The 24,293-nt window shown below is 37.5% G+C and overlaps 1 protein-coding gene across 1 annotated transcript in view; it reads right to left on the bottom strand.

Moving 5' to 3' along the window:
- The window catches only part of btbd7 (BTB domain containing 7), a 94,293-nt gene that overhangs the window by 32,025 nt on the left and 37,975 nt on the right, over nucleotides 1-24,293 (bottom strand). The window contains exons 2-3 of the mRNA XM_088648589.1: nucleotides 16,976-17,186; nucleotides 11,010-12,092 (exon numbers count right to left, since the gene is read on the bottom strand). Of these exons, the coding sequence (XP_088504715.1) occupies nucleotides 11,010-12,092; nucleotides 16,976-17,057 (1,165 nt within the window). The 5' untranslated portion in view covers nucleotides 17,058-17,186. The remainder of the gene's footprint in view (nucleotides 1-11,009; nucleotides 12,093-16,975; nucleotides 17,187-24,293) is intronic.

The following is a 24,293-nucleotide window of genomic DNA, read 5'->3' as shown; positions in this document are numbered from 1 at the left end:
ACAAAGCAGCTCACCCACAGCGTGGTAACAGAGCCAGTTAAACTTACGTCAGAAAAAAACTGTAAACACGTTTTTAAAAACCAGACTTACACTGGCTATATTCCAAATGTATTGCATTTCATATGACATATGGCATAAGAATTAAAGCACATGAAATCCTAACACTTAACAAGGCTCAGGTAATTATTCAAGCCTATTTGTATACTTGCTATTACTTTGTATATATCAAGGATTTTCCTTTGTTCTGAAGTATTTTGCACTTAACATGCAAACAATTCAAGATGGCAGATTTCACAGAAAACATTAACTTGGCAAAATGTTAGTTTTTGAACACTGGAACACTGGAATTTCAAAAATATATATTTTCCATTTCTTTATTACATTTCAAGCTGCTCCTGGTTGAATACAGCTAACATCCAATCAACAACAAAGCTTGCAGACATCCATAAGTCAATAATTTCACATTTTGAAAAAGTGTGTTCTTGCGTAAACAAAGATGACTGTCTAGCCCACTCTCTCATATCAAATTTAGCACTGACATTCCTGGCTCAATAGAACTCAAACTTTACCAAGATAGCAGTCTTATGTCAATCAACATATTGTTCGCACATTCTAGCTTAAAATATTCATTTGATTAAAACAAGATACACGTCAGTCAGTGTGTCTCTCTGATCTATCCCTTCTCCGCCATCATCATCCAACCCATAGGAACCTTCCTGCTTTACTACAGCAATCTGGGACAATAATATTGACTTAGAAGCCATAAAACGACTTATTAAATCAGAAAGCTTATTTGAAATGGAAAATATTGGCAAAACTGCCACTGAAGTGCAAGGCCTGAGGAATATGGTTAATAAAGCTATCAATCAGACCAGGGATATAAAAGGTGCAATGTGTGAAATACCAGCATGCTGTGTTTTGTCATTTGCAAGGACTGCAAGAACAACAGGCGTCGTGTGGATTTCTCTGGGGAGGAGGAGGAGTAGCAGGGAGGGATATATACAGTCAGCATCACATGTCTACATCTGTAAAACTAGATTAAAGTACCATTGCATTCTAACTGCAGCAACTACAAACCAGACGTCCAGCAGAAACATGAAATCGAAGCTGCCTTTATCAAGCTATTTCCCACCCCCCTTGAGCTTTAGGATCTCTGGGGATTGTGCAGTAAACTCCTGGGATGGACATGCTGTAGGTTTAAATTTTCTAGACATGTAAGAGAAGCTTTAAAAAGCAGCCCAAACTACCCAATTTCAGGGGCCTGGTTTACAAATTTCCCATGTGCTCAAGCACTAATAATAATAATAATAATAATAACAATAATAATAATAATAATAATAATAAACTTTATTTTATATAGCGCCTTTAAAGGTGGCTTCTCAAAGCGCTTTACAGGATGACAATAACAATAAATAAGAAGACTACAACAATAAATAAGAAAAATTTCACAAGACAGGACACAATTATAATTACAGCAATACAACAATAACAATAGAGGAGACCGTGGAAGATGGTATTAAGAAGAGCAGAGGGGTGAAGAATGGAACCAGTTAAGTAAAGGCTTTTCTGAAAAGGAGGGTTTTGAGTCTGGATTTGAAGGAGTTTAGAGAAGGTGACTCTCTAATATCCTTGGGCAAGGAGTTCCAGAGCTTGGGGGCATAGCAGGAGAAGGCCCTGTCGCCCATACAATGTAGACGGGCTTGGGGGACAGTAAGGAGGGCAGAATTTGAAGAGCGGAGGTTGCGAGGTGGGGAGTAGGGCGATAAAAGTTCAGACAGGTATTGAGGTGCCAAGCCATGTAAAGCCTTGTAGGTGAGCATGAGGATTTTAAAGTCTACGCGGAATTTGACCGGAAGCCAGTGCAAGGACTCCAGGATAGGAGTAATGTGAACACTTGCACTAGATCTGGTCAGGATTCTGGCTGCTGAATTTTGGACATACTGCAGCTTGTTCAGAGTAGATTTAGATACCCCAGGGAGCAGAGCATTGCAGTAGTCAATTCGAGAGAATACAAATATGTTGATCAGCTTTTCAGCCACAGTTAATGATAGCATAGGGCGTAGTCTTGCGATATTTCTAAGGTGAAAAAAAGATGTTTTGACAGTATGCTGTACATGTGGGTCGAATGTTAAGCCAGAATCGAATATAACCCCAAGGTTTTTCAATTTTGATTGGAGCTCAAGTACAGAGCCATCTACAGACAGGGTTACAGGACTGGCTTTGCGAAGTTGATGGGGGGTACCAATAAGCATGACATGATAATAATAATAATAATAGCTTACACTTACATAACATTTTCCAGACACTCCACTCAAATTAGGAGGCCATGATTGGTAAGGGCCAATGGGAAATTTGGCTAGGATGCCAGGTTAACATCCCTACTCTTTGCGTAAAGGACCTCAGTTTTACGTCTCAACCAAGGACGTCCGAAGGACAGGGTGAGCGCCCCCTGTTGGCCACACTAACACCTCTTCCAGCAGCAATCTTAGTTTTTTCCAGGAGGTTTCCCATCCAGGTACTGACCAGGCTCATACCTGCTTGGCTTCAGTGGGTTACCAGTTGTGAGTTGCAGGGTGATATGGATATAAGCAATCAATAAAACAAGTATGGCACAAATATTATTAATTAAAGGAGCCACATGAATGCCTTCATATCTTTAAAACATGCACTAATACCTGTCCTTCATACCTTCTTTTGATTCAGAATTCTCAAATTCTTTATTCGCATACTTCATAGGATGAAAACTCAAACTTTAATAGCTTTTCTTAAATTCAAAAAACCAAATCCACTCTGTTGAAACTTAAAAAGCAGGTATAACAAACAAAAAATAATACATTGAATACTGTATACGTTAATGCTTCTGTTAAATGAAAGTTACTACCTCAGGTTAAGCCACTTATAGTTATCTGATGTACAGTACCACAAAAAGTAACTAACTCACTTAGGCACTGAGAGTAACTTTAAATCAAAGAGCTTGTGAGGTTTCTCTGAATCACTGCTCTCAATTCTCACTCTCTCACATCTATGGTAACTGCTGTAGTACAAGTACTTGCTAGCTATCTATCGCAATGGTTTATTTAATGATGATTTCTTTCAAGGGTGGCAAACTCAGATGGGCATACAATATAATGTTTTTTTCTCTCTCCTTCAGAATCTGCACTAACATAAGGGCCATCGTTTCAAATAATTCAGATGAAAACTGGAGATCATATACATGGCTGTTTCCTTCTGCACAAAGAGTAAAATTTCTATTTAATATACAGTTAGACTTTGGTTTAGATCTGCCAAGTTCATGGTTTATACTATTAAAGGAATTTTTACAAATTGGCATGTGTTTTTTAAGCGAACATTTTATGGACCCACTAAAATGTGATCAGCATATCTGGTTTTGCTCTACTGTGACAATATTAAGGCTAAAGAGAAAAGAAAAATTGTCAGCTACCTTGTAAGTGAATAGTTTTTTTTCCTTTTCACATAGAAAAAAGTAGATAAGGTCTGTTTTGGAAGAAGACAACTCTCTAGTTCTTCAATTTTTTTCATCCTAGCTTGGTTAAGCCTGAACTTTAGGCAAATATCCATCTGTATTCATTGCAACACATTATGTGGTACAGTTAAATGTGTATTATTGCTCTTATAATCAAATACTGGCATGAGCATTAAACTCAAGTAGATCTGTAAATGTACAGGACCTGTTTTCTATTCATTTCAGATCTCTGTGAGGAATGGTTACCGAGGATGCTAAAAGCTCTTTTAAAAAAAGATTAATTGCTTCATTTATTCAGGAAGAAGACAAGAGGTTCATACCTGAGCACTTTACAAACTGTAGTATGCATCACTCTACAGACCAATGTCCTTACGTCTGGCTGGGTGCTTTAATAAAAAATCCAATCCAATAATTAATGGAAAAGCTAAAGTGGCATCATCCATTAGCAAAGCTTTCATGCACAAAACTCTCCCTGAAGACTCCATACCATGCTTACTTTTCCTATGTCCACAGGGACTCCTAAAAGCTGTTTTTAGGTTCATTTTAATTTCCTATGGCCTCTTGCCAATACCCTAAATGAAGACCATGTCAAAGACATGACATACATGAGGCATGAGGCAATGTGTAGACATTTAGAGTCTAAAATGGGAAAAGTGAGCTCTGACTGATCAATTTCCTCATCACAAGAAATAACTGCACTTTTTCTGACTGGTTTATGTTACTATGTAAGCTACTTATAGGTAGCTTTCAGTGATTTTATTTGGCTAGAAACATCATCTGTATACATAGATGCCACGATAAGTTACATCAGAGGTTCACAAAATTAGGTGTGTGGGTCCCCAAAACCAGGGTTTTCATTCCTGCCAAGCTCTTCAATTAAAAAAAAAAAACCATAAGAAAGTTTTGTTTGCAAATTCTCTACAACAAAGTAAAGAGATAGTTATGAAATGCATTAGGTCAAAGGCAGCCTCCATGATGTTTAGAAACTGGAAATAGGAGAATTTAAAATAATCACATAATTGGGTCACTTCTTACTGGATTAATTCAATCGCTGAGAGCTGTGGTGACACCAAACTTAGCAGGTGTGTGTCTCCACAACCATGATCTGTAATGCCTGATTTACCTAATTGATTTTATCTTGTCATGTAGCTTTACCGATCCTGCATTCTTAGATGTTTAGCTTTAAGTGTTCAAAGGATGCAAGTGACCTGTTTTATTGTCAGGAAGTCTTTCTGTCCCAATATTTTGTGTAAAACAGTGATTATGTTGGAACACTCTAAAACTAGCTTATGCTGAAGACTGTTCTGTTACACAACCACGTTAGACATTCCTTCTTTGAAATACTTAAAAAAAAGAAACAGCATTTATCCTTATTTGTCTTGGAAACTGCTAGCTATTGGGTTTTATACTTAACAGGAGCTGCAGAAAAATATACTAATAAACCTACAATAAAATAATAAACAGAATAAAAAGCGCAAAAGGCTTAGCTACTAATTTGCCTTCCTGGCATTTCAGCAATCTAAAGGGAACACTAAACAATGTATTCTACAATCATATTTCTTATCAGATTGAAAAAAGGCACAATATTTGGAATGGGATGTTCATTACAATCTCCTATATCACTTTTCTTTCTTGCGCAAATAATTATTTCAGACTCCCTCAGGCATTCTTCAGCAGCCCACAATTTGAAAAAAATTGCTCTGTTGCACGCCATTTATTTTCATTTTACTATACCCACCTATTTTCTTCATATGTACTTCAATAAATTCTTTTTTCCATTTTTTTTTGTGTTTGTGCCTAGTATGCAGAAACTATTTGACTTTCAGTGTATTACAACTTCTTACAAACCATACAATGATTTGAGTCAGTAGTCGACTAGTGTCTAGGGCAGAGGTCATTAAACAGCTTTAAATTATATTAATATACTATCTGATGCACCATACATATAGTAATGAAGAAAGCCTGGCTCTTATCAACAGGATTGAAGGTGGCACGTCAGAGAACCCCAGAGAATGTGATGTTCTGCTTCAAACGTTAGACTAATAGAGAGAAACCAGCTCTGTGAAGGACAGGCCATGTGCTGGAAGATGGAGGGTAACCACACTGCCCAAGAAACATCACATCCATCTGATCCATCTGCACAATTGCTTTCAACTGCAGTGCCTTAAAGTATAAGAAATTCCAGAAAGAACCCACACATCAGCAGAATGCTTCAACATCTGCATGGAAATGATCTTCAAGCTCAGAGGCCAACAAGGGGTAACACAATGACAACTGAGAAATGGATATGCTAGAGAACATCTGGGGTGTCAGCAGAGGTGAGTATTTATTTACAATACCATTTTGCTCCTGCCAGACCTTTGGAAGATGATGCGTGTTGACATTATGGCAAGCGATTTCACTGTTATATTGCTAAAACCAACAAGTGGGGCGATGGTGGTATGATAACATGAGGTAGAATCTCCTTTAAACATAAAAACACCTTTGGTGCATGTTGAGATCAACCTTATTGCCCAGTAAAACATTGGTAAAAACAAAAATCAACAGGTCTTTTGTTCCTGCCAACAGATTTTCCAAGAAGACAATGCTAGACCACTGTACCAGGATTAAAATGATGATTTTAAGAACACAATGCTTTGGTCTGGCTGGGGTCAGTTTTTTCTCCTGACCGAAGTTTATTAACATATATATTGAATGAACTCTTCAGTGCCATCAATTGGAGACTACCACACCTAGTAAACCTCACTTATTGACAGCATGTGCACAGGAAGAGTAATAAACACCCTCTCACCAGGAGCTGGTCAGGTCTGTGTGTCAACACTGCTAGAATTATATCAATGCCCAGGGAGCTCATATGCAATAATAGTAATATGTTTTCATTTTGACAGCACATCATGTTTCTTTGACGTTTGTTCATATTTTGATATGATTTTATTAAAATACTAAATTAAATCCATTAGATCTGCGTGTTAAATCTTATTCTATGCAATTGTGCAAATCAGTTGAATATTACATTGCAAAAAGTCCTTCAGGTCACTCATGTACAAGCCCATCAAAGTCAGCTTGTTTAATGGACCCAAAAGGGAACATTTTTTTAACTTTTCATCTTGAAGCTTTTTCATTGGATCATTAAATCAGAGTACATAGACAGCAGCAGACTGGCATAAAAAAACTCAAATTATGAGCACATCTAAACAAGCATTTAAAGTCACCCAGGAATTAGAAACTAGATTCATATACATAGAAATACTAAAGCACTGATACTTTTTTATTCCACAAATCTACCTTGCTATCTGTACAGATGAATATCAAGTAAATTTTTTGACACTCAAAACTCCAAAATGAGATGTATTTCAAGTATGACATTGACCTTTCACTTAAACACAAGTAAAAGCAAATTCCTGAAATGGAGATTTTCCTGGATTTATGTTGCCCTCACATTGCGATACGTTCACCCTTTTGTTATTTGGTGCAATAATCAGATTAACAGATGATACTTTGTTCCCTCTCCCTAACCCTACTAATGTTGACTGCGAATACCACAAAAAGAAGAAACAGTCATGTCATGAGAAACTTTCTACATGACTCTAATAGTTCACTCTCAGATTACAAGCATGGGATGCAACTTGCAAACTACAGCGGAAATTTTCTGGAATCAAACACATCCGATCAAATTTCCTGGTAACCTTTTTTCTAACATTTTAATGAAGAAAGTATACCCAGTAGATTTATAAAAAGGAGTCAGATTAAACTTCGAAGCCACTAACAATACAAAGGGTGTCTCTCCTCTGCCAGGACAAATGTTCCAAGGCTCTTTGAGGTTTGAGGCTCTTTGGTTTGGACCACAAGGTCCATTCTGAGCAGCTCTGCAAAGACAATCTATACTAAAGTGCTAGATTGACGTCAGCTCAAAATCTGGCTGGGAAACAACTTTCCAAATGATATACGACAAGTACTGGGTAAACCATTTTTTAAATAAGGTTTCATCAGTTACCAGAAAGCAACCATTCAGTGAAGGTCTCAATAACAAGCATTACTGAAATCTACTTTCAGACTGTGATAAGCCATTTTAAGACAGAAATTATATATGGTCTTACGCTCTGCTTATTTTAGATCTTAAGCTACATTTCTTTGATAGATACACCTTATTTATACTGCATGCAAGCTTCATGAAAGAAGAGAAAACATTACCAGGAATTTCTACCACTTTTTGTAAGATCCAGCTCCAAAAAGGCCATTAAAAAAAGACTTGGGATTCAAACAGTCAAGTATACTTCACAAACAGCAAAGTAAAAGCAAGAACACTGGCAATTTCTATGTTCTTAATCTTTATACACATACAAGTATATTCTTAAAACCTATGGGGAAAAAAATAAAACCACACAGAATTGCTTGGCATACAAGTCAATGCAAATGAAGTGGTTTTCAAACAATATAAAATCTGAGCTAGTATTCACCCTGTTTAGCATAAAATCCAGTAGAATTCTAACAGTGGAAAACTTGCAAAATAAAGGATCAGCCCTGAACACACATTTTCCTGTGTTGTGGTCGAAGCTATCTAGACAATGAAGGCCAGCACTTGGCAAAAATACCTAAAGTCACTCTCCTCTGAGCTTCTCAATGTGCCCTGAAAGCATCTTAAGAGTAATCTCTATGCCACCTAATTTCACAAGCATCTTACTGCCAGGATTTTTGGAGAAATTAAATCTTTGAACTTCTGTTAGTGTTACTCGGACCTTTGGAATTGATCTTCTAATGTCTCTACAATGGTTGAACCTGTTCATTGACATTTAAAGGAAAACAACTCCAAATGGGGATGCTAAGAGGACACATCTATCTTCAATTCGATGTAACAGGCAGAACTGAAGCAAGAGACCAAATGAAAATTTAGAAAAAGAATGAAAAGCCTAACAAAACCAATCCTGTGTCATTTTCAGCTTATCAAACTATAATTGTCAAAATGTAAACTTAACAATTTACTACTATAGGGTCCTTTTAGTTACAACTCATATTTACAATATGAGTATTTGCAAGTCATATTTATTTGCAATTTCATATTTGCAAGTAGGATGACACTAGGACTGATTTACTTTCTCAAAGCAAAAGTGAATGTTCTATTTAGTGACAAATAATAGTTTTACTTTCCAAGCCAACACCAGTCAGCATGTAACCCTGCATCAAACGAAAGTATAGCCATGTCCTTTGAAGCAAAAAAAAAAAAGGATAATATTTCATAATTTACAATCATGTAGCAGCTCGTTGTTTTTGTTAATTGCATGTTTTGTGCCAGTTCCTTTAAGATTATTCTCCTTGGGCAATATTCCACCCCCACAGACATGCAAACATAAATTTAATAAAAGCTCTCCGAGACCTAACACTCAATGGATAACTTCAGAAACAGCATAACCCTGATGATTCTGGACACTGGTGTCATTGTTTCAATTCTGGGCATCACAGAGCAAATTTCTTTTCCATGCTCTGCCAGGAACTACCTAAAATAAACCATTAGCTCTGTCTGGTTTTGTCCCAGCTAACATTTAATTGCACACAAATTCTCAGCTCATGTTTAAGAAAAGAAGTATGAAATGCACACTCTTCCGTCTTTTTCAGTTAAGTGGAAGTAAAAAATAAGAATGCAAAATTTTCTTCTAAACATTATCTTTGTCTTCCCTCTTCTAATAGGACTGCCTTTGCCTTCATATGAATATTCTGAGATTTCTCTTCCCCTTAGGTGAATTCAGAATCAATGCTCCCTCTGCAGCATTTAAAATGAGGAGTTAATAACAGGACTAAAAATTGTCAGGAGAAGACAACTGTGATATGGTTGGCAGCAAAACTACATGGTAAACCACTTGCTTACAACTACTCCAAGTGGAATCTGCAAGCCTACTCATTTCATTTGGTACTGCCTTGTTGCCGAACCTGTAATTGAAAGCAGATCTCAGGAACAGACAGGGGAGCTTTCATTCAGAGTCAGCTAACTGCTGCTATAGTTCAGAAACTGCTTGGATCAATATGCTCAATGAAAGATATTGGAGACGCGAGCTGTAAACAGCTATGCTCTATCAAACTACCGCAGGAGACAGAATTACTTGTGACATGGGAAGGCTTCAAAAATCATTACCAAGCTGGACACAGACATTGAAAATTGTTAGCATTTTACAAGCTGGCTGATTTTTTTAAACTGTTCCTTTGATCAAAAGAAGAATTACTGGTTAACATCTATTAAATCGAGCAAGTTTTCTCTCTTGTATTATCTAATACATTGTTTAAGTCATAATATTGATATATTGACTTTCAGCTATTAGTTAAATCTATCAAAGGTTGGGTATACTCAAAATCAGATAATTGAATCAATAAACATAAATGCACTCAATACAATGAAATTCCAAGACAAAGCATTTTGAAGAGCACTGAAAACGATAAATGGCAGGAATATGACAAATATTCCAGCCACCCTTACACGACAAAAATCAAATTGATACACTTCTTTAGAAATTGCCTTTTTCTGCAAAAAACAATCTGTTTTATAGCAATAATGATGACATGTTAACACATACAGTACTGAAAATGCAGTAACTGGTAAAGTTCTATCTTTACCAAAAGCCTAATCAATAAAACAATTTATGAAGGTAATATGTCAAGACTTTAAAAATATATTCTCAGAGCTTGGAGCAATCATTTCTAAGAAAGAAGGGAAGCCAAGATTGGACAGGGGTTTAAGGTCACCTAATCGATTCTCTGAGGGTGCAATGCATTTCACAAGTTATATGTAAAATCATTGTGATAAACAGTGGCACAGACTGACAATTTTTAGTTCAACTAATTCTTCCTAAAACCTCCATTTAGTCATTTACAAGTACAAGAAATATCAGCAATCCATACTAATCTTTCTAACAAATATTCTTATCTTTATTTGATCAATCTTGAAATGTTCTGTACAATCTGACCAAATTTTGTCAATCAAAAATGAAACGGAAAGAACCCTAGCTTTACCAATATATTATGTTGCTTAATTTAGATTAATGTTCCTCATAAATTTTGAGAAATATCTTTTTTATTTGAAGATACTTTTACATTTATCTTCCAGTAATGTATGTAACAACCCACCACACAATGAAATAAGAATTGATTTTAAAAGGAGGAATGTCACTTTGAATGCTTGCTGAAACCTTCTGCTGATAAATGGGAATTGAGTCAAAACTAGTCATAAAAGAAATGCTTTATTGGTATAAAACAAGACACTGAATGGTGACTTCTCAGGTTACATAATGAACTTCTCAGATTATAACTCGAAGGCATGCTAGGAGGAGATATAAAATTAAAAACAGTTTAATCAAATAAAAATCACAGAACCATAGCTTTAAGTCATTTACCGAGGGATTTCAGCTATCCAGCCCCAGCATTAATCAAATAGGAAGCCAAAAGCCCCGCGACATAAGATAGCTACTTAGTCACACTATCTAACATCTTGTAAATTAATTACGCACTATGGAAAACTGGGGGTAAGGGTAGCAAAGCTTACCTTGTGCCAGCATATTGAATTCCAAGAAAAGTGCAATATGGTACAGCTCCATTGCTTCTTCTGCTCGGCTCATGTTTCCCTTCCCTGCGACCAGAGCTTGTACTTCACTCAAGCTGCCCACCGAGGGGCTGCAGTGTAGCACATAGGAGAGGTCCACAACATCTGTGTACATACAATGGAGAATGACCTTGGCGTACTTCTTGGGAATGATGGATTCGTCCAGGATGATCCTGGTTGGCGTCTGCAGTGTCCGATCAGTAATCTCCTCCCCTGTCCGTATTCTCCTCTGCAGGAGGTTGCGAAAAAAGGGAGAGCGGGCTGACAGAATAGCTTTGTGGGCTCTCAGCTCCTCCTCCAGACAACCCTGATTGCCCCCATAGGCTTCCACCAACTCTGTGTCGGAAGAAAAGCTGAGGACAGAGTCGTAATAGCACATGTAGTCAAAGAGGCCACGCATGTCCACATCTAAGGAATTTGGTGTCCCAAACTCCTCACTGAGTTGCACCAGAATATCTACGTTCTGGAAGCGAGCATCCTCCATGCCAAACTCCCCCGTGTACAGGTAATGCAGCAAAGCCGAGAACATAGGCATATCAATGCCAGCTGTGTTGATATCCATCATGATCTCGGCCCCATACTCAGGAGAGGAGGAGAGCAATGTCTTGAAAAAAGGGCACCTTGCAGCCAGGATTGCCCGATGCACAGGAAAACATGTGTCCTGAAATATTAGGTCAACATCGGTGCAGTATTTGTACTCATAGAGGTCAGCCAGGTCCTTCTGTAATGTTAGGGCCTCAGGTCGGGCCAGACTAGCTTGGAAGTTGAGCTCCTTCAAAGCAGCTGTCCCCTCATACTCTTCCACCAAGGCATTGACATCCCTAACGTCCCAGCCCGACAGCAGCTCTCGCATCTGCTTGGCATGATCAGCAGAGCGGCTAGACTTGCGCCTCTTAATGAACTTCTTCTTAAGAGTGGCCAAGCCTGAGCTCTTCTTCTTCTTGTCCTGGGGTTTGTCATGGCCATGCTCCAAGCTATAGAGCTTTGACTCGCAACCATAGCCCTGATGAGAGTAAGATGAGGTACCTAAAGAGAAGACACACCAAACACAAAAAAGCTGTTAATTTATACTAAACCATAAGCTTTTTTTTTTAGTAGTTCAACAGAAGAAAGAAGCACATGGCACAAGTTTGTCAGAGTAAACTCTAAAATGGAAAACAATACTGGTCAAAACTCATGAAACAGCTTTTTTTCCCCAGCATCTTTACCTGAAATTCACTTTTATAATTATTATTAATGTATTATAATTTCCCATGGGACATCTGGTCGGTAAAAACTTAGGGGCTAGAGGCTGACCCCAGAACTGGATGCCGCTGTCTATTCTGGAGGGGAGATGAGGGTAACCAGTGGCAGAAATAGTCCTTTCCCTGGTAAACTCAAGATGCTGCTACCCCCTCGAGAGGCCTAAAGCTTAAGTGTTCAAGCCTGAATTCCCCTGGCCTACAAATAATTCAAACCTGTACTTAAGTTCCTCAGTGCATTTTGGCTTTGCTCCCCCAACGTTTGGCTCTCTGCACACTGGTGTGTTCACGTTCTCAGTAACTACAATTGTGTCAGCAGCGAGATGTATCACTGTTGAACAGAGATGGAAGAGAAGTAGAAAAGCCCTTTCAGGGAGTAGTGGCACTGGCAAAAAGGGAGAGCTTCGAGTTCATGATGGAGCAGGAACATCATCTCAGCATGGCCTAGAGCTTCTCCTCCATGGCCTGATGCTAGGCCATCGCAGAGCTCTACAATGCTTTGGCAGAGCAATTCAATTGCACCCAACTCCCTCCCACCCTGAAAGCAAGATCCTTCACCAGGACTGGGGCTGTTAGCTTCCCTTGACCCTGGTGGTGTACAGAATGGAAATGGGCAAGGTTGCAGTGTGGCAACCATGCGTGACCACAACTGCCAGCATCTGGAACAGTTGGGCATGGATGGCCAGCACAGACACTCAGGAGGAGGGAGAGGAATCACTGTGTCCTCACAGGACATTTGACAGGGAGACACTCTGGGACTTGAACCCTGGACCCGCTCTGGAGAGGAGATAAGAGTAGGATTGGATCTCTCCCTCCTAGCCTCAGGCTGCCCCACCCTTTTGGTTGGGGCATTTAGCAGCAAACAGTGCACAGAAGCATTCCTTCCAGGATAAGCTCATTTGGTCTTTGCCTTCGGTGCTCTGTATACTGGTTAACACATACAGTACTGAAAATACAGTAACAAGTAAAGTTCTATCTTTACCAAAAGCCTAATCAATAAAATTGTTTTATGAAAGTAATATGTCAAGACTTAAAATACATTCTCAGAGCTTGGAACAATGATTTCTAAGATAAGATCTGGTGTACATCAGATATCAATAACCTAACGCTACAAAAGGGAATTGTACACAGTATGTACCGATACTGTACAGACACTGCAAAACTCAGACTTTTAATTTTATACATTATGAAATTAATTTAAGCCTAAATTCCATGAACACTTAAGTTTTGCAAAGAATATTAATAATTCACATAAAAGAAACAGAACCCTGAGAAGTTGTTTATTTTAAAGGCTTTCAATATTTAACATTTTTCCTCATTCGCTAATGAGTGAACATTTTTCCCCCGAAAAGGAAAACCAGGACTATTATATTTTCTTAAATTATAATTGAAATTAAAATTTATCAATAAAAACTATTTGACTTTATATGATTACATTATTTCCAACAAATACCAATCAATGTCTTTAACATGAAGTTCCTAAACTGTATTGCTCCTTTGAATATATAAATTTGTTAATTTGATAATCTAGCACTACTCTAGACAAAAAAACCTATTGGACAAGATACAACTAAAGAGGATAAATGGACAATCCAACTAAATGTCTTTTTTGCAGAGACACATTTAAAAATTGTCTATACAGATAGGGAATACATGAGGGAATTAGAACTGTTCCAAATAGCCATATAACAAAAGTAGACGCAGAAAATGCTCTTTCAATTGTACTGTAGTATACCTGAGGTTTTAGTCTACATTATATTAGTTTTGCACAATTACTGTATTGACACCCTTGTCTTTTGTTTTTAAATTGAACAAATTCCAATAAAATATCGTGCATGTTCTAATCCAATTAATTTTCTTAGCAAGCAGCTGAAAACTCCCCAAGGAAAAAGAGCAACCGTTTTCAATCAGCTGGACTTCATGGTTCCTGGTCTATGAGATACACATTTACATAATTTAGCAGAGTCCCAGAAAGAAGTTCTTAAAATGGGAGAATACTTTTTCCCCTGAGAAAGGAAATGTGAAAAGTTTCAGTGTGACTTTCTCCTGCTGGATTTGCAGACAGATCTTCTCCTTCTCTAGCAACACCATTAAAGCCAGAGAAATGTATTACCAAGTTATATTCCCTTAATAGCACTTCTGGCAGTCTCTTAATCAAAGGCTCAGATTCTCATTTCAATGGTAATTGAACTTCATTTTTGAAGCATGAATAAGATATCTTTATTAAAATGCTGCCTAATGACACTAGGGTTAATTACCATTACACTGTAAGAGATCCCATTAATGTGTTTTACTTTGATTAAGCACATTTTTGGAAAAAAACCATTAAGAACATGTCTGTGATTAGACGTAGTTACTCAGAAAACAGGTAGAGATGAAGATAAAGACCACCTAGAAAAGTAAATCATCTGGGCTGTCTAAACCAGTGGTTCTCAAACTATGGTACGTGTACCGGCAGTGGTACGTGGAGTGCCGCCAGGTGGTACGCCAAATGACCCTGGAACTGTGTCGTGTGCGCTGAAAAATCGGGATGGGTTTTCATATTTTGTATTTTAATACGTGTCGAATACGCAGCCTACGTACTATGATACAGTGCGCGCTAATACTTCAGTGGACACAAGAGATACTCTGTAATTCTATACCACTCTATAGGAATGCGTCCTACGGATGCAAATGACCAATTGTATTTAAAAAAAGCTACTGTATCTCCAGCAAATAGGGAGAAAGGAGAATGTGCGTGATTTTGGAACAACGTTGTAAACACAGGAATGCATAGAAATACGTGCTACGAACGCAGGTAATCTTGTGAGCACATGAAAGCGTGATAACAGAAAAATCTTTAAGAACTGTTCTAATTTGAGAAAAATACACCGAGCGTCTCTGTTTCGCTCCCATGCGCATGAAATAAAAACTTTAAATAAATATGGAAATAAAAACGGAAACGCAGAAAAATGCAAGCTTGCGGATTGCTAAAGCAGTTAAGCTACACTTTTTTTGAAGAACCTTATTTACCGTTGGCAAAAGAGCTGACACGTATTATGTGTAGGGAAAAAGCTGCTAAACAGCTCGACCTGCTGCCCCCCTCCCCCTGAAAGACACAGTCATTCATAGAATTATTGAAATGAAGGATTATATCAAAAGTTCACTGATAGAGCGCGTTAAGATGAGCAGATGTTTTTCACTGCAATTAGATGAGTCTGTAGTCGATTTGGCCAATTTGCTCGTTTACGTTAGATACGAGTTTGAGGGCATGTCCCATGAAGACTTTCTGTTCTGTAAACCGCTACCAACAGGAACTACAAGAGAGCACAAATTTCAGCTTCTGAATGAATTTATCGAAGAGAATGGCCTCGACTGAATAAAATGTGTCTGAGTTTGTACAGACGGTGCTAGAGCAATGACAAGCTGACATAACGGTGTAGTTGCACGAATTAGATAGGTTGCTCCAGAAATTAATGTACACATTACAACAGCCACCGCGAGACCTTTGCCGTCAAGAAAATGCCTGACGACTTAATATCTGTTAGACTCTGTTGTGAATTTTATCAAGGCTCGAAAAATTAATTCACATCTGCTTTGCTCAACTAAACAGGCTCACCCCTCTCACTGAAATGGTGCTTTTTTATTAGTTGTTGTTAATGTTTTTTTTTCTGTAAAACACTTTGAGAAGCCACCTTTAAAGGCGCTATATCAAATAAAGTTTATTAATATAATATTTATTATATGTATGTGTGAGTGTGTGTGCACATGCGCTCATGTTGGTCATTGAGAATTTCTGGGGTTCCTATGAGATGATGACTTGTAGGTGGTACTTGGATGCTTTGGTTGGATTAGGGGTAGTACTTGGTCCAAAAAGTTTGAGAACCACTGGTCTAAACCAAAGTGTTCACACTTCTGTTTTTCAAAGTTGCAAATATTTCTTATATTATGTCATTGTAAGGCAGCTTATAATAACACTTTAACACTGCACTGCTCAGTATCCATAACTTGCCCTTTAATATCAATATTTAAGTATGTATTAATATTAAAATTAAGGATGCTAAAGTTTTCCTTACAGGTATCTCATACCCACAACAACGAATTTAAAAATTAAATTAAATCACAGCCTAAAATGCAAAAAAAAAGAAAATAAAAATGAATCTGTCTTATCTAGGGTAGAGAATAAAATGAATTTCAGAACATTTTGTTCTGAAAAACAGACCTTCAAGTAATTTTTCCCACACAATAGTGTGTGTGTGGGGAATGTTTGCTTCACAAAATAGAATTCAACATATGGTCATTGAATAATTGAGGCATTCTGTACAAAAAGTTGACAATGCTTAATGAATCCCTATTCCAGCAATCCTTCAAGGACATCAATATGAAACCTTTAACGAGTAACAGAGCAAAAACATTCATTTATACTCACCTAAGACATGAGCTGTCACGTCGTTCAAAGAACAAAACTATTTTTATCATCTAACCTGTAGAGGCTGAATTAGAACTGCATTCAGTATTTAGTAAGATTTTTTACCTTTAACGCACACAATATTGATCCTTTACCTCCTGTTTATCATATGTTGAGCTCTCCACAGAGGTAAGACAGGCACAATGTTTCAATTTTAAGTATGAATAGTGCTGTACATCTATATCCATTCATTTGGATAGAATAAAAAGGGGTTACTTTACCTATGAATGTCTGCTGTGCCTGTGAGTTTCCCCCAATCCTAGGGGAACATGAGTGAGGATAGCTAGATGCATTTACACCCATTTTCTTCACATCAGCTGCTGTGTCCACTCCTGGTGCTTCATTCTGCCTCACAGCACTTTCAGCTCGCCACCAAACACTTCAGGGCTGGGTCTTCAAGCACTGCTGCCAAAGAAGCCTGATCATCCATTCCTGTATAACAAAAGTCTTGTTAAATACAATTAAATTACACTAATGCATATACTTTGCAAGCAATTCTTTGAGATTTCTTCTCTGCTCTGATAAACATCTTTTGAATTCCCCTCAAGCTCTGTGGAATAGTGAGCAAAGCGTAAAGATGGATCACCACAGAAATAAAAGGCCTTTTCATACCTTGTTTATGGGTGAAAAACAGATTGAGAATTAATTTCATAACTAGATAAAATGTTGCCATTTTGCATGACTTGGAATGGCTAAGTCCAAACCTAAACCCCACAGAAAAGTCATGGCAGGACCTGAAAAGAGCAGTTCATGCAAGAAAACCCAGACAATTTAACTGGCTTGAAGAAGTTTGTCAAGGAGCAAAAGGCCAAAATGTCTACATAGCGATGAGCGAGATTAATCGATTACAGGAAGTGCCTGGTCACAGGTACTGCAGCTAAAGGTGATGCAACCAGTTTCAGCATCTAAGGGGTTGCTAACTGTTTCACACAGTGGATGTGTAAGAAAGAAATGAAACAAGCACCAAACTTTGGTGTTATTTGTTTACTCAAGCTCCCTTTATCACTAGGACCCACAGATAATATTCAATGGCCAAAATCCGAAAAAAATCTGAAAATACTTCTTCACAAAACTGTAGAGAATGTATTGTAAAAGCAATCAAAATGTCCCAGCCTTCATCACTTTCAACACCCCTCCACCATCCCAGAAACCCCTACCAGTGCAACAACCCTTTTGTTAAGACTATATCACCCATACAGATAAGTAGCGATTCTCAAATAAACCAGAAGCGATTCTCTTCATCACAGTCACAATATTAAGTTTGGTCTGTATCTTCCTTAATTAATGTTAATACACTAGGGTGCTAATTGGGTTTTGTCCTTTCCTGCATTTTATCATGCATCCAAATTGTCTGTACTTTGTGATAAAAACTGCAAAGGGCAAATCCTGCCGATGCTTAGAAACTAAGCATCTGTATTTTGTGTTTGTTCTTACATTTTCTAAGCAGGGCTGTGGTAAAAAATACTTTACGAGAATACCTGTGTATTTTGATGCTATTTTGTACAAATGCTATGAAATAGGCGCCACCATGTTCGTCTTAACACAAAGATCACTCACTACTCAAGAAGACCATTATCACAGACCACATAGTAAATGAACTATCAAACTGTAATAAACATAAGCAATATACATCCACCCATCTCCTAACCATTTTGTTCAATACAGGGTCGCAGGAGAGCAATAGGTGCAAGGCAGGATACACCCTGGACGGTACCAAATTTGATGGGCCCATTGAAAGGCACTCAAACAGATCCACACACATTCACACCAGCTCCACTGTTTACAGAAGCTAATTAAACTACCAGGATAGATAGATAATACTTTATTAATCCCGTAGGGAAATTGATGTCTTACAGCAGTCCAGCCCAAGACAAGCAAAAACAGACATCAGAATGGTTATAAAACAAAAGACAACAAAATAAATAAAAATAAATACATAGGTGTGTGCAAAATGTGATGATGATGATGATCACAGTCACTGTAAAAACAATAAAATATGTGCAAAATATGCATAGGTTTATACAGACTGATTGTCCAAAAAGTACAATGGAGCAAACATGCTGTCCATAGAGGAGCAAATGAAGGGCTAACAGGCCTAGCCTAGGGCAGCGTTATACACCCTGACAGCCACCGGGAGGAAAGACCTGCGGAAACGTTCCCTTGAACACTGTAGCTGGAGCAGTCTATCGCTAAATGTGCTCCGCTGCCCAGAAACAGTCCCATGAAGCGAATGAGAGACATTGTTCATGATGGCTGTGAGCTTGGTCAGCATTCTTCTCTCAGCCACCACCTCCAGGGGGGTCAAGGCTCATCCCCAACACAGAGCCAGCCTTCTTGATAAGTTTATTGAGCCTATTTGCATCTTTTGTCAAGCACACAACAGCATAGAAGATGGCTGCCGCCGCCACTGATTCATAAAAAATGTGTAGCAGTGTTCCACACACACCAAAGGACCTGAGCCTGAGTATAACAGTAATACTAAAAACATCTGCAAACCAATCTACTCAAGATAATGAAAAAGGCTTAACAACATATCTTAACACCCCTTGTCATAAATTATTGATACAGCATATTATACAGGGACACTGAGCATACACTAGTGTGTGATATCAAGGTTTGCCAGAACAATGCAGAAATGCTACTTTTGTTGAGCTCTTATCCCAGTCATGCTTAGCTCACCTTCTCAAGCTGATTTTAACTCCCTACAAACTGTTTGATGCATACTGTGAGTGAAAAGTACTTCTCAAGTTTAACATCCCTTTAAATGAAGAACTTAAGGATATCTATATCAAATAACCATTGCCTAAAAAACTAGGCATGAAGGGAACTAACATGCAAACAATCTATGCCATGCCAAATTCATAAGAGGCACAGCAGGGGGTTTTCCAGTTCATTTCCTGAAGTTAGTTTCTTTTCAGAAAATCATTAAAATCCTTAAGCCTTAATTTTTAGAGGTTTTTGGAGAAGCAGAGGTGGTCACGGAGAGAAAAGCATTCTTCTGTCACAGAACGCTGACTTACAAAGATACTTCTAAACACAGCCTTTCATTCTCTACCACATTTCCATTGTACAGAAGCTCAAGGACATTCTTTAGTCTTGACTTCACCTTTACAGGAAGTTCTCCGTCACTAATAAAGCAATGAAACTGTCAGCTATCAGGGGAGTCTAGCAAGAAATTCTGAATGGTACAGTGCGTCCTTTTTTTTGCACACAAGTACCAATACATTTTTTTAATAGAAAAGTGTTTTCCTCCAGAAATGCTGGATGACGGAGAAGAACTTCAAGCACATTCTAGAATTTTGAACCCACTCCCCCTGACAAATGAATTGTTTTATTTCTATCAGTTTCAAGGTTGTAACACAAATACAATTAACTAAAAATTTCAATAGAAAATGTCTTGAAGTTACAGGTTCATATGTTTCGTTCACATTTCATTACTGTAAAATAACATTAAACTTCTTGACGGTTTTGAAAAGACAGCAGTGACAAATCAGGTATGTACACAGGCGATAAACAGCTACAACATTCAACTCCTAAATGAAGCAGAATGCTATTTTACTACACCACTTTTCAAGCCTCTTCTTTTCATGCTGACCATTAAGAGGACACACAACATGACAGTTTTTGATGCCTAAAAAATCATATATCTGCCAAGACAGCAGTCTTCCCATTGAATTACCATTTGTCCATGCTTTACCTAATGATACATTTAAACCTAATTGAAAAATATGTGATTCTGTGTGTCAAGCAAATGGATGTAACTGCTTCATTTAATTGCTTTTCAGATGAAAACTATATATCTAAATTAACATTGTTTCATTCCATTATATCAAAATAAAATTGGGTAAGCAACCAAAGAATACAGAGAAATTAATGTATGTCAACAATTGCTGTATAATTACCATCCTATTTACATTAATTTTATTAATGCCCTTTTCTAGCTTTAAATGAAACTGACCAGTTTTTTTGGAAATTTCAACTTAGAATGATTTTGTAACATAAGGAATTGTATAACCTATTTGTAAGTTTAAATGAAAACAGTAATAGGTATAGAATTACATCTGTTTTCTGTTAGCTAAAAATCACATAGGTAGTAGCAGTAATCTTTTTTGCAATACACCAGAATTTTGTTTTTTGCAATGATTTAAAGTGCTGTTTCGTGAATTGACACTGATAAAATTAACACCTGCTGTATAATACTATTCTTGGTGCACTGACTTCCATTTTATAGAAAATTGAATAAAATTGACAACAATTATTTTCTATTAAATTACATATACCACAGTATTTTAGGATTTTCAGAGAAGTAGTTCAGATTATGACAGGGTACAAACTATAAACCTTGAAAGAATGTCTGACTTAACTCTACCATTGTGAGAAGACTATAATTCTATCATCAGAGGAACACCTGATTTTCAGACACACTGAAAAGGACAACTGCTTAATCCAAACAGACAGGGATGGCTCATTCTACCACTAGATACGAGAACCGTCAGTCACAATGAATGACAACTAGACTCTTGGTCTGTAAAAAGGCAGTCAAGTGGGTAGGCACTAATTGAACAAGAAAGAGAGGTTACATTAAAGATGCTGAAGCTCTTTGAGGCTTTTAACTCACTGATGTTGAAGCAAAGTACTGCCAACAATTTGTCCCTTATGACATGTAAAATGAGATTAACACAAGAAAGCATGCTTCTACACATCAGCAAGTGACTGCACATAATTTCTATGTGGATCCTTGCAAGTTATCATTAAGATATCCAGTTCATATTTTCTTCTTACTGATAAGAGGACAGGGCTTTATTTAATTGCCCCTTTTCACCATTTACTTTCTGCCTCAATACTAAAGTCAATAAGGCCTAAATCATAGCCACTATCAACTCCACTTCACATTTTATTCTAAGTGCCTTCATACAAATTGTCATCAGTTCTGCTTCAGTGTTAATTTCATCAAACTGTTTTTTAGTCAACAAGTACGAAACTCGCATGAAAATAATCCACAATCATGATGACGAAGACCAAATGCTTCTGCATTTTTGCTTGAGTAAAATAAGATGAAACAATATCATCTGTTTGACTAAAAATCTTCCAAAAACGAATTTTGTCACACAATGTTCACTGTTTGTACATTTACCTTCTATCTGAAAGTCATAGGTGTATCATCCTAGAGCTGCTTCTGCATGTGGATTGCATGATGGTTTAGGGCTTCTATTGTGAAATTACTGGCAACTATCATGTTTTCCCCATCGGTCCATCTTTTCCACACCCCATATCATGAACCCTTATTTGTGTTAATTGATTGGTACCCAGATAAAATGGGGCTTTTATGATGCACTAATTCGATCAAGAAAACCAGAGCACCTTGATTAGAAAAAGAAAAGCTAAGAAAACCCAATACTTTCTTGTAGTATTCCATGCTTTCATCTGGAAGAAAAAGATCTGGGGTCTGGGAGCACTTCATATACACAACAAACCAGGAAAAGCTTGTCAAACATGACTGAAGATAAAGAACAGAATGCAGCTACAATATGAGTTGAAAAAAATACATTTAAAGCACCATGTGAATCAATGGTACCCAGACAACTCTCCATTGATAAGACATCCTTTTTTAATTGTAGCTAATCAACAGATTAAATATAAAACTAAGCAAGATTAATACGTGTTTTACAAATTGTATATTTCAAAATTACTAGTTTTATATCTTGGCTAGTAAGTTTCTCTTTTAAAATTTAAAAATTGGGTCTATGCTGTGCATCAGATTCATAATGTACTCTGTCAGAGTGAAATAAAATGTGATTTTTGTTCACACTCTTACAAATGGAAGGTTACGAAATAGAAATATCAGGAAATGATCGACCCGAAAGCATACCCCAGCAGTTGGTATAGTTGAAGGCACATGAGTTCGGCAGAGGCACATGAATTCTTTGTTCTCTGGCACAGCTTTAGTGAAAACAGTAATAAACCAGTAACACACATTACACTACACAACATAAATATACAACAAATAAGTTTCTTCATTTATAAGTTTAGAGGCCTATGTCTAGACCTCCCAGAAACCCCCCCTCCCCCCCAACTCCTACTAAATATTTGACTGTAAAATAAAGCCTACAGAGGCCAAAAGAAGTGATAAGCTGCCTGCTAAACTAAACAGAACACAACCTGCGGTTAAATCTCTCTGCAAACCAGGATGCCACAAAATAAATGGGAACCCGTCTCTCTCTTCTAAAATGAACCCGCAAACCATGAGAGACCAGTTTTAACCGGTCTTCTTCACACAGGAAATCAGAATTTCCAAAATCACAGAATAGCATGCTCTCTTAGCGAGGTTCAGATAATTAGCTTTAATCTGGTCTTTTTGGATGATCTGGACAAAGACCTCCTGCCTGACCCATGTTCTGTCCTCCTGTCTCTCCTTTCTCTTGTCTTCTGTTCTTTCCCCTGTCTTCTATCCTACACGTTTGACACTGTTAACCATTTACCCCGAACATAATTAACTAAGGTAAACCAGAAAATCTCACACCCAGCTTTGGTTTGAAGCTCTAAAAAGTGTTGACACTAGTAAGGCATTCACTTTCATAGTCACCTACCGCCCACTCACAAAGTGAGTGTGAAAAGTTATTATATTATAAAAATGTTACATACATTTCTTAACATAACAGCAATCAGAAAAATGTTTTTTTTAATCATATTTAAGTAGATTGTGTAGCTAAGTGTTTAGGAAACTGAGAAAATACTATTGTAGTGGCAACGACAATCTATAGCACTTTTGGGTATTCCTTAGTGTTCCTCAGTATTTTTTCAGAAGAATGTGTGTGGAGTGGAAACCTGAAGCACAGCCACAATGTTGGCATGATGTAAGTAAACGGTTCTCTTAGGAACAGTTACAGTTCCTATCCTAACCCTTCCTTATGGTTTTATGCACTTGGTCGCTGCTTAACATGGTAAGTAAATTGCCACACAATTGTAAGAATATCCAATTACTAAACGTAGTTATACTTAACTTAGCATAACTTAATTGGAATTAATATTCCCAACAATTAAAAATTAAACTAGAACTTCAACACATAACTAAATACAACATGACTAAAATGCAACTAAAACTAATTCAGTTTTAGTCAACAAAGCAAGAGTGATTGCAAATTTGAGTTGACAAGACCAAATTAAAAGTGTGTGAATAAAATGTAACTATAACGAATAAACATTTTAGTCTACATGACTAAGACTATGACTAAATCAAAAACTGATGACTAAATTAACATTTTTCTTCTTTAAACAACACAGTTCAGAAGTAACTCTTCATAATGTTTGTCATGCTGTCCTCTCAGGAGCACTACAGTGTAGGCTAGTTCTATCATGGCAGCCAGCCATGCCTCTTCCACCTGTCAGTCAGGCCGGTTGCCACAGAAACCCATTTAGACAGGAAGCTTGCTTCACCAGTGGGTAATCACCTGTCTCCTGGTGAAGCAGGCTATTTAAGGTCTGACCAAGCGGAGACTCTGTTATAAAGTTAATTCTGAGCCACTCAAGTTACCAGTCTCT

This window comes from Lepisosteus platostomus, chromosome 10, assembly GCF_059453375.1.
Source record: "Lepisosteus platostomus isolate fLepPlt1 chromosome 10, fLepPlt1.hap1, whole genome shotgun sequence".
Lineage (NCBI taxonomy): Eukaryota > Metazoa > Chordata > Actinopteri > Semionotiformes > Lepisosteidae > Lepisosteus > Lepisosteus platostomus.
Note: the sequence above shows the minus strand (reverse complement) of the source record. Positions and strands in the feature narration are given on the sequence as shown.